Below are 18,558 nucleotides of genomic sequence, written 5' to 3'. Positions count from 1 at the left end.
GTATGTATTATATGGTAATATCAGCTATGTATGTATGACATGTATAGGTATATGTGTAATGTGATAGGGTAATCAACACTGTCTATGCATGGTATTTCAACAATTAACTCAGTCAATTGTTTGTTTTCACTTGTGACTACTGAGTTTATAAGTTGTAAGGAAGTCGACATGTGTTGTTCACATCTAATTTTTTTAATATCCAAGAACAACATGTTCAAAATTGTATCGACCTTAATTGAGGATAAATTTTGTAAATAATAATCTTTCTTACCAAGAAAAATTATTCTCATTCATGGCCGTTTATTTATTTTTTTAACCAAAACCATTAAATCAAGAAATTTATTAAAATAAACTGGTTATTCTACCAAACTCTTCAGTGGTTCAAGGTTCAGTGTCAATGTTATGATAGTACTTACTGTATTTCTTTTGTGTATTTTATGCAATTGTAATTTACTAAAGATAATTTAATTATCATCATTCAATTTTAAGTAAAAATAGTGAAATGAGTTTTTTTTATTACTTTGTAAATGAAAACAAAATAATTATGAATAATGGTAGGTATTTTTTAACAAATACAAATGTGTAATTATTTTTTAATTGGTAATAAAGTAACAAATCTTGTTAATATTAAATACAAATAAGTAAATAGATAATATTTGTCTATTTTAAATTAATAGAACCGTGGTGGATATGATCTTTGAGAGTTATTCAAATAACTAGCTTAATATTTATAAGGTATAATTATTGTATTCATTTTAAACACATAAAATATTTGTTTAGTTTTTTTAAATTATTGGACAAGTGAAATTTGCAAAATTTAAAACACCCCCAACAAATGCGATTTATTTTTTGTAAACCGATTTTTGGAAACTATAAAATGTTCTCAATCAAGTCGGTTCGACCGTTTAAGGGCTACGATGTCTCTGACAAACACACGGACGCACAGATAAACACTTTAAACTTATAAAACTCTCCTTTAATCAATATCAAAGTGGTGGTCAATGACATCAGATGAGATAAAAAGATACTTAGAGAGCTATCAGTTTTTAGGACAAATTTTTGGATATATTTTTAATGAAATTGAAATATTGGAGTTGACTTTGTTCTTTTGAATTGTTTTGAATCACCAATTATTTAATTGAATCATAATTATTTTACCATTTCACTTTTCGAAATGAATTGAGCCATGTTTATTTGACCATTCGTTTCCATAGTAATTATTTATATTAATTATAATTATTAAAATTATATGTCATGCCTTTTCCAAACTGTATCGATTTCGAAGATCATCGCCAATTTTTTAGTTTTTTCGGGTACAAAACTCTAAGGTTGCACATAGCTAAGAACACTCTCCGTTAAATTACCTTTCAAATGAAATAAAAAAAATTAAAATCGGTTCATCCGTTTAGGCGATACGTTGCCACAGACAGACAAACACACATATAGCGGTCAAACTTATAACACTCTTTTTTTTAGTTCAGGGGTTAAAAATAAACCAAACTTTATTTAACATCCAAATCTGCTCAAACATACTTAGTCGTATCAACTTGGAAGTCCTTAAGAACAGCTCCGATTTTGATGGTTTCTTAAATCCTCTAAAGGGGTGAAAAAGGGGATGAATGTTTGTATCAAAATATATAGAAAAAATAGTCATTTTTGAGTTCACTACTTAACCAATTTTAAAAATTATTTTATCTTTAGAATGATAGATTATCAGCAAGGAACAGACTTTTATTTAATTTTCAAAAAATTAGGATTTCGCAACAAAAGTTAAAACCTATTAAATAGTGAACAAAAAGACAGTTAAGTGAAGATTAACGAATTGAAGGATTGGATAACTGCTTGTGATTAATATAGTTTAAAAAATATTAGTTAGTTGCACTAATATAAAAAAGTCACTTTTGTGTGATATTTTTCCACAAAAACTTTTTGTATTTTAATTGTTATATAAAAAAATGTAAAACTTTAATTTCCCGTAGTGATAATATTTCCATTCTAAGAAAGCTTAATTTATCTATTTTTCGGAGTAGACGCACGTTTCATGCAGCTTCAAGTATTTATTTGTGATTTAAAGTGTTTTTGTCTGTTATAAAAATAAAATATAAATTTAAAACATTGCTGGTAGTTCATGCTCGTAGCTCATAAAATAAAACAAAATACCAGATAAAAACTGTTTTTTAAAACATTTTTCATCCGAATTGATTACATTAGCTGAATAATGTTTGTGTTGCTACGTCCAACTTGCTGTAGATACCTCGAAATGTAAAAATGTCAAACGATTTTCTATGGTGAAACCAATAACTTTATATCTTAAATTTAATAAATGTAGTGTGGACTCCACAGAACCTCTATACATAGACTGGAATACTTATAAGATATCTACTAATTCGGAATAATGCTTTTAGACTATAAAATGATTCGACTAGATTTAGTTCCCACGTAGAGATTTAATTTTTTTAACTTACTTTTTTTAACATTTTAAAAAACTAATAATTAAGAAACAAAATATTTTAAAGAAGTGGAATAAAAATTTATACAAAATATCATTTTCATGAATGAGTGTACCATACAGGTACCTACCCTAAATTCCTGAATTAAATAATCTGAAAACCAATGTAAAAGCTGTAAAGCTCAAAGGCAAACATCTGTTGGTCACATTGAATTTATTCATCACTTAAAAATCAATTCAATAGTTAATTGAGAGTGACATAAAAGTCAAAAACACGTCCGCAGAAAATCAAAAAATTATATTCCATTTGAAACAGGCATGTACTTTTCAGTAACAAAACAGCTCATGAAATTTTAACGGTTACAGACAAATTAAACCCTTTGTACATTTAAAAAAAATTATATTCTTCACCTACATTCACAGCTAACAATGTTTAAAAGTGATTTCCTTGGTATAGTTGGCATCATACATTAAAAGCAATGAAAATATTGACAGCTCATCTTTAAATTTCGACATCGAAAATAACTTGAATATATTACAGATTACTTAGCGTATAGAGGACAAACATGTGTTTGTTAGTTAATTTCCCTTGAGCCTTGGTCTAAAACTTTGTGGTTATGGTTTATGTTCGAAACACGTGAATGGATGATTAGAAAAACCGATAGATTGGAAAAATTCTTATTAAATAAAATACAAAGTATTTGTGTTTAACAATAGTTTAGAAAAGGTATAATTATATAAATCAAGGTTTATTAAGCTTTTTTAAAGTAAAGTTAAATTTATGATTCTATGAAAATTAGTATAAACTATCAAGCGTTCAAAGATTCTTCTTTTTGATATTCTTTCTTATTTGTAATCAATATCTTCTTCGCTAGCCCCAAGCAAAGACACTTTTTTTTGTAGAATATATTTCTAGCGCAGGAATATTACACCGATATCTTAAAAACATTAGGATACTCTTCATTTGTGCCTCTGGACATCATTTTATCATAGTAGTTACAGCGAATTTTTCGAATACAACACTAGATACTTTACCTACAATTAAGTAACTTTTCTTTTTTAACCACCGAACCAAAAATGGGGTTTTATAAGTTTGACTGCTATCTGTCTGTTTGTGTATCTGTCTGTATGTGTGTCTGTGGCATCGTAGCGCCTGAACGGATGAACCCATTTCGATTTTTTTTGTTTCTTTTTAAAGGCAATTTAATGGAGAGTGTACCTAGCTTTGTTTAAAATGCGAGTTTAAGGTTCCGTACACGGGAAAACTTAAAAATAAGCGATGGTCATCAAAATCGGTTCAGTTTGAAGAAGGCTCTAAGGAGAAAGATAATTGAATGGAGAGTGTTCTTAGATATGTTTCCGATGTAAACTTAGCTTTATATTTAATTTTCTATTTAAAAATTAACAGAATGTTCTACATAGTTTACAGATTGGTCACGTAAAAAGAAAAAATTTTGGTACACAAAAACATACATTATAAATTCTATATTAGAAAACGTGATAATTTTTTTAATAAAAGCAATTGTTGTGTACAAATTGAAAACGATCATTGAAATGGGACAAAATTATTAACAACTAGCTGCTACCTATCTGATTTGCTGGCAAATACAGACTTTAACAAATAATACCACTGCAGCATACTTTTTCACCCTCTCTCTTGCATCTTACTCCCTCCACCCTATCATTATAAAACCAGAAAATATAACATTCTTTAGTAACAAAAACAGCCTTCGATGCTCGGTAACGTTTATCTCGTAATATGGCCCTTTCCAACAAATAAACAAAAACTTCCGTTTGTTTTTACTAAGCCCTCTTTTCCTTTTACATCAGGTTTACCTGAATCCCTTGGGCGATAAGGTGGTTTTCTGCATGGCTACATACTTTGGTCTGCTCATTTCACTTTGGTTGAGATCATCTCACTCGCAATATAATTCATTAAGTTTATAATGAAGAAAAGCCTAGAAGTGCGATAATAATAAGTTATAAGTATGGTTTCATCGTAATAAGTCCAGATTCCGTTATCCTAGCGAAGTAAAATATGTAAGTTTGAAGGTGTAACCATAAGCTTTGAATAGAACAAACAGGCAGACAGACAACAGTTTTATATCAATAAAAATAATATATATTTTATTTATTTATGATATTATATCCTTCGTATACATAAAAATTCTTAGAATTTCCTTGTAAATGACTCTGTTATTTTTTGTATTCTCATAATCGGATCGAGTTGACATTAAACAAGTGAAATTTTAAAAAATTTAAAAAACCCCCGACATATGCGATTTATTCCATGTAAACCGATTTTTGGAGACGTAACTATAAAATGTTCTCAATCAAGTCAGCTCGACCGTTTAGAGGCTGCGATGTCACTGAGAAACACAAAGACACACAGATAAACAATTTATAACATTCCTCCTTAAATCAATATCAAAGTGATGGTCAGGGACATCAGATGAGATGAAAAGAATATTTAGAGAACCATCATTTTTTGGGACAAATTTTTGGAAATATTTTAATTAAAATTGAAATATTTGAATTGAGTTTGTTCTTTTGAATTATTGATTTGAATTACCTAATTGTTTTACCATTTCACTCTACAAAATGTATTGAGCCAGGTTTGTTTGACCATTCATTTCCATAATAATTATTTATATGTTTAAATTATATGTCATGCCTTTTCAAAACTGAATCGATTTTGAAGGTCATCGCCATTTTTGTAATTTTTTCGAGCACGGAAGCTCGCACTAGAAACATAAGAATCCTCTCCGTTAAATTACCTTTCAAATGAAAGCAAAAAATTAAAATCGGTGCATCCGTTTAGGCGCTACGATCCCACAGACAGACACACACACATAGCGGTCAAACTAATTACACCCTTTTCTTAGTTCGGGGGTTAAAAAGAACTTATTTTATAAAGTGGGGTGATAGAGAGATTTACAAACGTCTTCTCTTGTTAATTTTCGCTAATAATTTGTAAGGATATACAAATACATATATCTGCAGAACGATTTTAAATCTTATAGCATAAGGTTAAGTTTGTCAAACAGAGTAATGTATACTTTGGGCTCATATGTTGGAAGAACGAAATTCTTGTCACCGATAGCGGCGTAAGTCACTGACGAGGTTGGTGGCCGTGGTTTTCCTGGTATCATGAATCTTTACATTTAAAACTTTTTTTTAGCATTCTGGCGTCTTCCATTCTCTAAACGTAAATAAACGTATCTTTGGGATTGAATCAATTTCACAATATTTTCCGAATCTCTGCTATTTACTCGATGTTGTGGATATCCTTCATTGCCTTTCAATTTGACTGATCCATAAATTTTCTAATTATTTTACGTTCCGACCTTCTTATCTTATCCTGATCATGTACATTGAGTGTTCAGTTTTCTCTCCAACAGATTATTACTGGCCATGTTTATACTCGAAATCATTCAAGTGTACAAATTATATATTATTTTCAAATATTATTTGCTAGTACTTAAAAAAATACAATAAAATGAGTTTGATACTGGTACACTCTGTAGACATTTCAATCTTTCGATGATAAAAGGATGTTTTACAATACTACGATACTTAGATCATAACACCCCACTTCACTTAACATTGTGGTATACTATATTTAATTATAGTTTATAGGGTGAGCCATGCAATAATAATTAACAATTTTTTATGTAAGGATATACGAGCACGATACTTGGTCGCAGATATATAAATAATGCCAAGCATTATATATATCGTTTAAGAAAATGAATTTCTAACTATAATATATCAATCACATATTTATCGTTATATTTTTCGGCTAATACCTACCATGATGCATCCTACTTTTTTTTTTATTTATGACAATAAAACTCATTATTTACCATTTGTAATTTTCGACAAAAAGCTCGAAGAAACATTCAACAACTATTGGGGAACACCCAGACAAAATAATGCTTTTTTATAAGGTACATGTGGTACAATTCTTACTAGAGAAATAACTTAGAATATCAAGCAAATCTCGTAATAAGTCTTTATATTTGTCACTACTATCTTATTTATATTTATCACTATAATACCGTAGAATTACGTAATTATAGCCTGTATTATTTATAGTTTTACGTAAGAAATCTCAAAATTAATTTTATTATTTAATTTTTTACATTTGTTTTTTAAAAGATTTTTTTCCATTATCAAACGCGTCAGTAAAAAGACGTCATTGTTAAACTCGTTATGTCTCTTCATTGGAAAGTCACCCGGATTTGTGTGCACAAACAAATCATAGAATGAATAGTTCTATCCCCCATTAACTTAAAAAAGCCGTGTTCTTTCAACTATTTCATCAGAGCAAGTAGAGGTCACCCTATATTTTGAATGTAAAATTTTTTGATGGAAATATATTTGTTTTTTTAATAATTTCTTTTTGTCCTTAGCATTGAACATAAATTTGTATATAAATACAAGCTGATTGAATATTAAATTATTATTTTAATACTATACAGTGATTTACAGTGATCTTTACTGTTTTAATAATTGTAAGTAAATTTATTTAATTTTTATATTTACATATTTAATTACTTTTTGTTTTTGTTTACTTTTAATCATGCATAGGAAATTTATTTTTTTTCCAATTCTCTTTAATTAACATATTTAAATTTAGATATCTGTATATTTTACTTATAGTTATGTATACGCGTCCATCATATTAAGATTTAACGCTTTAAGGTTTAACTTTAAAAATGTAGAATCGTGACAACTTTTATATTGAATTATTAAATGTAATATTTATATCGCTTCAAAAATGAAAAAACTATTCTCAATATAAATTGATACATTGACTAAATGATATAAAAGAAATAGTCGTTGTTGTTGGTAGAAATAATTGATAAAAATAAAATTCTTTAATATTTTTCCGTTTGAACACCGGAACATTTTATACGTATTATTTTGCGCGATTATTACTCAAAATTTAATCGAGTTTTTTTACCAAAAAAAGTCAAATTCAAAATAGCGCAGGAGCTGCGTAAGCTAAGTTTCTCTCTTAAGAGATTGAAAAAATAACACATTTTTTATTTTGTATATGTATATATACAGGTTGCTATTTTAAGTTGACATATCGTTTTTTTTCGAAAATTACTCGGCCAAATAATTTTTTAAGATTTTTTCGAATTTTACCCCTTGAAAAAATTGCAAAAAATCGATACAAATTTATCGTCTCCAATTTCGATAAAACTCTGTATATAAGATAACTTTGACCCAAAAAATACAAAAATCGGTTTCATTTAACGATTGGGTAATTTTCGAAAAAAACGATATTTCGGATCGATTTCCGGTATTATCTCGAGAATTATTCGCCCAATCGTTAAATGAAACCGATTTTTGAATTTCTTGGGTCAAAATTACCTTATAAACTGAGTTTCATCAAATTTCGAAACAAATAATTTTTTACGATTTTTTCGAATTTTTCTAAGGGGTACCCCTTGAAAAAAATGCAAAAAATCGATACAAATTTATCGTCTCCAATTTCGATAAAACTCTGTATATAAGATAATTTTGACCCAAAAAATACAAAAATCGGTTTCATTTAACGATTGGGCGAATAATTCTCGAGATAATATCGGAAATCGATCCGAAATATCGTTTTTTTTCGAAAATTACTCGGCCAATCGCCAAATAAACTCGATTTATGAATTTCTTGGGTCAAAATTACCTTATAAACTGAGTTTCATCAAATTCCGAAACAAATAATTTTTTACGATTTTTTCGAATTTTTCTAAGGAGTCATAAGGGTCTTTGCTGCGTAGGACCTATCTTGTAAACCGTTAGGGATAGAACAAAAATTAAATATAAAAAATGTTCCTTATAAAATATTAAGCAACATTTTTTCGTAAACATCACTGTTTACCCGTGAGAGCACAAAATTGTACAGTATGTATGTTATGGTTATATCAGTTATAGTATCAGACAGAGTAATCAACACTGTCCATACATGGTATTTCGACAATTAACTCAGTCAATTGTTTGTTTTATCTTGTTATTTGTAATTTTATCTAAATTGTATAGTTTGAGGAGAGAGAGACTGTACCAGGACACTCGACAAACAATGATTGAAGCGAAAGAACGGAAATATCGAGAAACGGTTCAAGTCCTGTGGAATGTGAATTAAATAATCGTTTGAACTTATTTAATGTAGAAATCGCTCAATATTTTTATTAAAGAGCAGTTTTGTCTCTTGTATTGTAGGATTGAAAGAGTTTTGTATCAATTGGCCCTCGAATATTTATCGAAAATCACAATTTTAAAATTTTTGTCTCCTCACTTGCTAATTTTTTTTAAATATCGCTTCTCGAAAGATCAATAATTTATACCAAAGCTTATTTTATACTCATTTATAATATTTGATAATATTAATACTTTCTTTTTTTATAATTTATAGAAAAATGAAGCTGTCCGTAGGATTTGTGTTTTTAATGTGCGTCGTTGGTGTATATCTAGTCGACTTAGATGCCATCGATGTTGATGAAGTACTTGGCAATCCAAGACTTTTAAATAATATGATCAATTGTATTTGCCGTGATAAAAAATGTACACCCGAGGGCAAAGCTATAAAAGGTAAATTTTGAATTTATCCACGAAGTTGATGCAAACACAATTGTGACCCAGGCATAAAGCAGGAGTTCTGTTTTTTAATTTTAAAAAACTGAAAAGTAATGGTTTTGTTTAAAAATACTTCTTTAGAAGCTATCAGTATAGTTTTAACCTATCATCTATATTTTGGTGTTTAACGGGCGGCCAGGAGCGTACCAAATAAAGGGAGCAAGGGAGAAAAGCTACCCACATAGAGCTGGGCTAACCACGCATTGATTTCCCATATTGTGTGTTTATGCCAAAATACTCTTGAATTGAAGAAATATTTGATTTCTCCCCTCGGAATCTAGAATTTTAGTTTTTCCCCTACTTGTCAGATTTCATGTTCCATTAATTAAGTTTTTTACTTGTACTTCATGCGTACTTTATTCCAACTAAAAATTTATTCTCCTAATTACTAAAAACTGAAACTCATCGGTTAATTATTTAATAGATACTCAATCCTATACAATAATTAAATTTCCAATTTTTTTTGTCTATTACAGAACGTATTGCAACAAGTATTTCAACAAGTTGCGCCGAATGTAGTGATAAACAAAAAACAAGTATTCGTAAAGCTGGTCGCTTCGTGCAGCAAAATCGTCCAGATGATTGGAATTGTATTACAAACAAATATGATCCTGAAGGTAAATACAAAGAAAGTTACACAAAATTCTTCGCCAGTAATTAATTTTTAAGTATTTATGAATAGATTTAAGAAATTAATTGTTAAAATATAATTATAAAGTAAAAAAAAATTAAATGTTCATTTTTATTATAAACATAAAATTCACTATCCTTTTAAACTATTAATTGAACTATACTTATTGCGTTGCCATTATTGTCAGAAAGGTTGGAAACAGAAAAGGGTAGGAAGGGCTACCTATGCTCATTTTTACACTTATATTTATACACATGATTTGAGTGTAATTCCACAAAAAGTGATAAGTTGATTCAACAAAAAATAGATTCTAGAACTTTCGGAACGTTACCTCAAAGTTACCAGCCACTAAAATTTGCACACCCCCTAACAACATTTATTTCATAAATGGGACAATTTTTTAACTAAATTTCAACAAGTTCAACATAGTTTAATTTATAAACACTTTTTCAATGTATACATTTTGTATATAATATGCTTTCAAATTAAGTCACTTATAGTGACCAACTTCCGGTAATTGGAGCTTTTAAATACAAGCCAATTAAATCAGAAGATCCTCCAAGAAGAAAAAATAGTTGGAATTAACTTACCATAAATTTGTCTGGCCCATACATGGGACATTAATAGTTCAGTGGTTAAGCAAAAAATGCATCTTGTTATATTTATCTTAAGCAAAAATATTGCAAAGCATTCGATGGTCACTCAAATGTACTTAACTAGGGAAGATTTAAATTCGACAAATGTTATTCTTTGGGTAAAAGCATTCGCTTTTAACAGCTTTTTTCTATGTAAGCGTAATAATATTATTAATCTATTATCGAGGATGGAAAGCTTACTCAAAAAAGGCTGTCATGAGGTTGTAGGATATTTCTCCTATATATGATGGCAATCGTGAATAGAAAACAAAACGACTTGCTGGATGTATGAAGTTCACATTCTGAGGGCAATTGGTTATTAGTGTAACCAAAGTAATAAAGGCGGGATGGTAATCATGGATCTTGTTGATTTTGCATACGATCAAAAAGAAATGAGAGTCACCTGGTCATTGCAAGATCTACAAATAGGAATTTGAAAATATGTCCCATTCCCACCAACGTCGAACGATGTCTGTTATAAATTATGTGTGAATATGCTTGTCGCATCTCAGTTTATGTTTTTTTGAGTAACGTAATAAAAAAAATTCTGAATTGTAGTCATTACTGAGTGAACGGGTTTGTAATATTGACTGACGACTACTGTCGTATGTAACATAAATTATAAATATTTATATGTAGATAAGTCAAAATGCATCAAAACTTAAAATTATATTTATATAACAATAGGTGTAAGTTGTGAGAAAACTTCATAAACAATTCTCTACACATATAATAACTTTATACCAAGTTAAGTAAGGTATAAATAAACAAAGTTAAGTTCAGTGCAAAAGACTTTCAAATATAATATTATTATTAATACATATACACACTTCTAAATCAGTTTGACATGGCGCTATCGTATCGAAAACTATGAGAGTTCATACAAAGAGCATCCCCAGTGGAGTTGCGGGGAGTCAGTCAACTGATAAAATTTATAATTAGTTGTGAAGTAGAATAGAAGAATTTTATAAATAAACAAAATTAGATTTCTCGAATTTGCGAATGCAAAAAACGAGGAAGAATCACAAAATTGATCATTAAATAGCGGACATTTGGTTTATTTTTTCAAGCATTTGGTTAAATTTTGACTTAAGAGAAGGAACTGCCCCTCCCAGTTTATTTATTCCTCTACTGATAGGTTATAGCTGGCTTGATATTTGAATGTATGTGTAGGTAATACGATAATCCTATGTTGTTGGATCAGTTGGACAAGAAATTTGTTACCAGATTTGAATTATTTATGAAATCAAGGTTGGGCCAAACTGTTCATACGATACAGGGATCTAATAATTATTAATTCGATGAATTTGATTACGTAATGGTGACATCTACAAAAAAGTCGAAAAAACTATTATCACCACGATAATATAAAAAAAGTTCCGTTGAAATATTATAGTATGTAAGGTAGCTATTACATCCTCTCGAATTGTTATTCCGAATGTTGAAGAAAAAACTAACCTTTTGTCCCATTTTCATTTTCCGCAGTTTTTCCATGCTTGTAGCAAATTATTCGTAAATTTTGTTTTATTTTGTTATTTTTATTAAGTTTCTAGGTATTATTTTTTTTTGTTACAGCGCAGTCAATTTATGAAATGCAGCAAAGTGCTCCTTTTCCCTAAGTTTTTCAAAGAAATGTGTTCAAACTTCTCAAAATTTGACTTAAATGGGATTTATAGATATGTATTATATTATTGAAACCTATTAATAGAACCACGTATCACATTCTATAAGTGCGGTAAATTTAAGAATACCTAATTTAAACATCATTTAGTATCTCTAATATTTTAAAATATGATTGCTTCAGAATTATTAATCTTAATAGTTTTCAATATGCCAGCGCAGCGTCATATGAGACTGGAGTAATTATTTAGCATATAGATAGATATATGATGCTAAACATATTTCTAGCGTGTAAAGCTGCATCTATTTAACAATTCCTTGAACAGTGTTCTTCTAATTTATTATACTTATAAATGCACGACTCTTGTGTTATTATTGTAGTTCAATTCTTATGCATTACAATCACAGACAAAATAATTTATCGAAAAACTTTTACCGCTTATATAATACATGGGGATGACATTTCTATCACTTTTTTTAACCATATTTCGAACGTAATATAATCTGCATATGAACCAGCATATGAATCACTATAAGAAAACAAAACGAAAGAAAGTGATCCATTGATAGTTTTATGGGCGCCTTAGATGAAGTTTGCGATATATATATATATATATATATATATATATATATATATATATATATATATATATATATATATATATATATCATCTCCTAACTGAACCGATTTTCAAGGTCATCGCCCATTTTTTAGTTGTTTCGGGTACGGAACGCCAAACTCGCACTTGAAACATAGCTAAGACCACTGTTCATTGAATTTATTTTCAAACGAAACAAAAAATAGGCCATTCATCGGACACACTCCCATAGAGATCAAACTTTTTGCTTTAATTAGCTTTTTTATGGTTTGTGGGCTAAAAGGAACATTATTTTTTCTTTATAATTTTTATCTGTACTGTATTACATGTTAAAATACACAAATTGTATTGTATTATAAAATTAAACGTGTTGCAAGACTTTACGCTTGAGATGAAATTCAAAAACTTCCGTTGAAATATAAGATAATTCGTTGCACTAGAAAATGACTAAATATTACTACTTTGAATTAAGTGATAATTACTATTGTCTCAAAAGTAATTACGCATTATTTTGTAACTTGAGAAAATAGATAAACTTTGAAAAAGGGGGTTCAAAGGTTCAAAATCGACAAAGACAGAAATAAGGTCAAAATTTTCAAAACTTGTATTTAACATTGCCTTTACATTGCAAACAACATATCAAAAAACAAAAATGCCTGATTTGATGAAAGTTTCACCCCCTTTTCATGTATAATTTGACTGAATCATATTATAATTTATAAATAGTTAAAGTTCCAACGGCATAAGCTCTCTTAAACATAGGAATGAACAGGAATAATGTAATGTAAAATTTCCGTGGAAGTAAACAAACATTCATTCGTAATTAAAATGGCAAAAGTGAAAGAGGAATGTTGGTTTGTATCATTTTTCTCAATTAAAAATTAATACAAAAGTATGGAAAATACCTAACAAAGTTTTTTGTATAAAACAAATTGGAATAATGTTATTTGTTTTAATAACTATACAGAGTGGTTACGAAATATAATAGCAGTGCAGCAAATGCGTAGATAACGTTAAAATAATGATAATTTCTTAGTAAACTTCCTTTTATTGATACAGAATGTTGAAATTTTACCCAAAATAAAATTTTTGTGAGCATTGCCAAAACGCTTGTTTAAAAACTTGAAAGATTGGTACACAATATGAACTAAGAATTCTTAATTCAATGGTTTTCAACTACGAAAACCTGTGGTCGCGATATAGGCGTTACATAGCCCAATTTCAAAAACATCTCTTACGTCAATGACTTCATTGCAAATGCTAAAAAACTTGAAAATTTTCGTTATTTATAATCACAAGCTTTCGATCATGAAGGATCCTTAGGCCATACTTCGTGCTTAGATTTCAATTTATTTAACACCCGATTTGATACTTAATCCTCTCAAAAAAAAAACCATTTTTTCCAAAATTGCAACAATGTGTATTTAGAAAACCCAACTATAAGCTGCGAAATACTCATTATTTAAACTTTGTATGACATTTGCTGAAGTTTTGTTATAAGTTGGGCCACCCTGTATACAATACTCCTAGAGCAGGATACATTAAATAAACTTGTTCATTATATCATTCAATATATTACGATGCTCGAGGAAATCTGTATATATTATACTCATTGTAGAATTTTATTTTAAACTCGAATAATATGCAACTTGGAATGCAGCCATATTCTTTTACCTTTTTTCAATTTCAACTTAATTTGATTAACCGTGACTTAGGACAGAACGTACAATACCTCTTTTGTCTTCATTTGAATTCATACATACTATTCGTATAAAAAGCGCCGTCGACCCTGCTCTAAAAAATGCCTTGTAACGCAGGGCAGGGCAACCCTCTTAAGAGATTGCAAAAATAAAACATTTGTCTTTAAAAAAATTCGATGTCGACACCACAATAATAACACCTGTATTTTTTTAATTTTTATTTCGAAAACTAAGCATCTAGACAAATCACAAGAGTACTTTTTTGCTTAAAACTGATCAATAAATACAAATATAATTTTTATTCGCAAAAAATTCAAAATTTTGTTCAATTTGGTAGTACTGATGAACATTGGAAGAAATTTTTTCTAAAAAAAATTTGCTAACAATATCTCCATTTCCTTCAGAAAATTTTCCAAAATACAAAATAGTTTAGACTCTACATAACAAAATCATATACGAAGATTCTACCTGATGATAATTTCTTACGAAAAAAGGCGTTTTAATGTGGATTTTTTTCTGAATTTTATCAAAAATGTACTAAATAAAGAGTTTTCTTATTAAGGGTGGCAAGACAAAGACAGATAACGACATACAAATTTCAAAAAACAAATACCGTAACCGTTTTTCTTGAGGAATCCAAAATTTTAGTAAATCCAAGCATCCCTTTTCTTTGTTTTGCGAGATTATTTTATAATATAATTATATCTCTTTCACCTAAATAGAATGTGAACTGATGGTTGACAACTATAAATGTCAAACATACATCCTTAAAAAGTGTTTATGATAAATTGAAAACATTGTTCTAAAACAAAAATGAAAAAAATCAACAAAAGAAAGAGTAGCGAACATAACAAAACATAAATAAATATAAGGGTAGAAGCAAACTTGTGTTTCAATTGTTGTATAATAAACAACATCTCATAAGGTGCAGTAGAAATGAAGAAAGTCGATGTTAATTCTGTCAAATAGAGAAGTTTTTTATTACTTTATTATATTATAAATATAATAAAGTATTGTGATCGAAAAAAAAATCGATATCGGGGTTTCAACGGAAATACACGTTTTGAGGGTACCTGATTTCAAAATTACTTATGATTACTTTTTTTTAATTTGAAATTTTATTTCGAAAATCGGAGGAAAAGAGATAATAAAACAGCCATAATATAATTTAATCGTTGCTCAACAACAATTTCTTTTTAAATTCAAAAATTAAATGGAAACACACCCATTTGCATTCATTTAACATTGTTTATCACAAGGCGAAACTGGACATATCAAAAACGTACGTAATGTACGATAGCAAAATTTGTTTCATAACTTGAAATTGAATCTACAGATTAGAAAACTGTGAAAACTATATTTTTCAAACTGAAACCATTGACTGGTTTTCAATCTGCTTGATTTTTTGAATTGAATTGTTTTTTCCCACCTTATCTAAGCATTTCGGTTTTATGAACCTGTCAAGAGCAACGATTTAAGATTTTAAAATAATCAAATTTTTATTTGTCGTAATTCATTTAAAGTTTATGCCTGACAAAGAGAATAGACTAATTTTCTTAAAAATACAATATCAAGATACCTAATTTGCATCTACAGACGCTTAAAAGATATATTATGAAGAACTTGGAAAACAAAGTACAAAAAATTTATGGTAAAACACAAAGACAAAAAAATGACACTTTGTTACATAAAACAATAAATAAACAATAGAAAAATAGCTTTTTTTCATTGTTTTAAATAATAACGAATCTGACCGAAGTTTTTCGAAATAATATAAACTTTATTATTTTTACTTGAATACAGTGAGTCTTTAATTTTTGACCGAAAATTCTTATAATTTAAGATAGAAAATGGCTGGGTTTTATTTTTTGGGTTATTTTATATTGATTTTGTTAAATTATATACCTAGATATTCTAAAAGCCTGGTCTTTCTTGCAGTTGAAAATCTGTAGTGTTAATATAGTGAGAAATACTTTGAAACTAAAAAAGCAACATGGGCAGTATCTCAAACAAAAACAGCCGAAGTGAACTGTTCTTTTTTTTTAAATCAAAACTTATAAGGTTGTAGAAAACTATTACATCTTTAATTTTTTCTGCAAAAGCTACAGCTATTTGAAAAATAATTTTACTGCTGTGTGTGCTTGTAAAACTTTCGGTTAAAGAAAGTGTAAAGTATATGAGTACATTTTAATTGAATGATCAACGTTTCTGTGAGATATACTTGCAACATTAAGGTAGTACCTACACGAAAGTGATATTCCAAGAATTTCTCAAAACTCAGAATATAAAATATTTAATTCATAATACACTTGCTGTTAAAATTAGAAGATGATTTACCATGCCATACATGAGATATTAGCAATTAAAAGTGACGCAATTTGTACGTGTACATGGGAGAAGTGTATAAAAATACACAAATTTACAAATATTATATTTATTTACCAATGAATGACGTCCACCATCTCTATGAAAAACTAATATAATGTAGAATACTATATTTAGAAAATATATAAATAAAAATAAAAATTATTTACCATATAGTTTCGATAAAAAACTTAAATAAATAACTCGTTTTAGCGATGATTTTTGTGGAAAAGATATGAAGACTAATGTTAAAGGCATATGTCATAGTGTGTGTGTTTATATTTATACTAGAAACAGTGAGGAACTACAGTCTTATGAAAATAATATATGGTATATGTATAATAGTCATAGCACAGTTAATGCACTGAATGATAGTATTAGTCCAAAACTTTTTGACTGGACTGTCGCGGAGGAACTACCTTAAGAGAGAAATTCATTAATTTTTGTTGCGATATAAGTAAAAAACTTAAGAGCAGTACATACATATTTCTATACAAAATAGAGAGAAGATTGAAATAACACAATTACATTTACGAGGTACACAGCATACTAGTAAATTGACCAGATTATCAATGTTGTATTGATGTAAATTGGTATCAATGTTGTATAATGTAATTGTAAATTTCATTTAAATCGTAATACTTGGTATAGGTACATATAACAAGAAACACAAGCCAATTGACAACAACAATATAGTCAAAACTTGTTCCAAACCATAAACTTAGTATACTTTATACTTACATTGAGCATTTTATGTGTTAGTATAAATGAAAAACATTTATACTAACCATATAAAAAGAACTTATACTTACAACTGTGGGTTATCAAACTTATATATCTATATTTTATTAAGTTCCCAGTAAAGGAACTTATTGTAATGGGTCCGATTTTCAAAATCGAAATTTTCAACATATCTTAACGTTTCATGGTAAGGACAAGGTATTAACACCAATTTGAGGAAGAAGAATGTGAGTGTGTGTATGTACCTATGTACGTGCGTAAGTGGGTATTTTTCCACGGTCATTTTTTTCCTAATAAATATTTCCCGAATAAAAAATGATATCGGCTTCGTTGAAGTGTCGATCGAAGCGAATTAACAGCAATTTGTGTCAGCACAGTCATTTCGAGTCGGTCGAGTTTTTATTATTTGTTATAACTATTTATTATGCCGGGAAGATATTCGTGTCAACCTCAAAAGTCGCACCAGACTGTACCCACGGCTTGGTTTAAACTGAAACCATCAGGTTTATTTCACGTCATTCCTATGCGAATTTCCATTCTTATTATTTTACAAATCTAGTTTATGCCGTTAACGTTATCTTTACTTGACATATTTTCAAAATAAAAATGTTTTCTGTAAATAACTATACTTGTATCTAATATAGATGTATATTCATTCGTAGACAGAATATTTTTTTTAAATAGAAAACTAGTTTGATTATTAATGCTTTGCTTCACAAATGTATATTCATTTGATACAGTAAGAAGGTATATATGTGTAAGAAGCAAATGAAAGGAACGAAAAATGAAAAAAAAATTTCGTTAAAGGTATGCAACCTCTGTGTACTGTATGCTTGTATTAAAAAAGGAATGGACCTTATCCCGATATTTTCTGTTGTTCAAACTTCAAATAGATTCGATTTTTTCCCTAACAGTTCTGGTATAAACTTTATGCACCCAATCAAATAGATCATACACTCTTTGATGTAAAAGCAATTGGAATTTGGCTAACAACTTTTTAAACCATGCATATATGTAATATGCAAGGTATACTAAGTTTAGTCCCAAGTGTGTAACGCTTAAAAATATTGATGCTAGAAAAAATTTTTGTATAGATTTTCATGGAATCACCTAATTAGTCCATTTCCGGTCTATCCGTCTGTCCGTCTGTCCGCCAACACGATAAATCAAAAACGAAAAG

At 28.7% G+C, this 18,558-nt stretch overlaps 1 protein-coding gene across 1 annotated transcript; it reads left to right on the top strand.

The window, feature by feature from the left end:
* Window positions 1-6,864: 6,864 nt before the first annotated feature.
* LOC123298039 (ejaculatory bulb-specific protein 3-like) lies at window positions 6,865-9,785 on the top strand. The gene is made up of 3 exons (XM_044879913.1): window positions 6,865-6,966; window positions 8,868-9,043; window positions 9,565-9,785. Exons 2-3 carry the CDS (start codon window positions 8,872-8,874, stop codon window positions 9,747-9,749), a joined length of 357 nt encoding a protein of 118 aa, XP_044735848.1. The 5' UTR covers window positions 6,865-6,966; window positions 8,868-8,871; the 3' UTR covers window positions 9,750-9,785.
* The last annotated feature ends 8,773 nt before the right edge of the window (window positions 9,786-18,558 follow it).

This window comes from Chrysoperla carnea, chromosome 4 (genome assembly GCF_905475395.1).
Source record: "Chrysoperla carnea chromosome 4, inChrCarn1.1, whole genome shotgun sequence".
NCBI lineage: Eukaryota > Metazoa > Arthropoda > Insecta > Neuroptera > Chrysopidae > Chrysoperla > Chrysoperla carnea.
The sequence above is the reverse complement of the archived record's forward strand: the minus strand, read 5'-3'. Positions and strand labels throughout refer to the sequence as shown.

Coding starts and splice junctions, on each gene's coding strand:
- LOC123298039 (XM_044879913.1), top strand. CDS start 8,872: ATGAAGCTGTCCGTAGGATTTGTGTTTTTAATGTGCGTCGTTGGTGTA. Junction 9,044..9,564: donor CGAGGGCAAAGCTATAAAAG/GTAAATTTTGAA, acceptor TGTCTATTACAG/AACGTATTGCAACAAGTATT.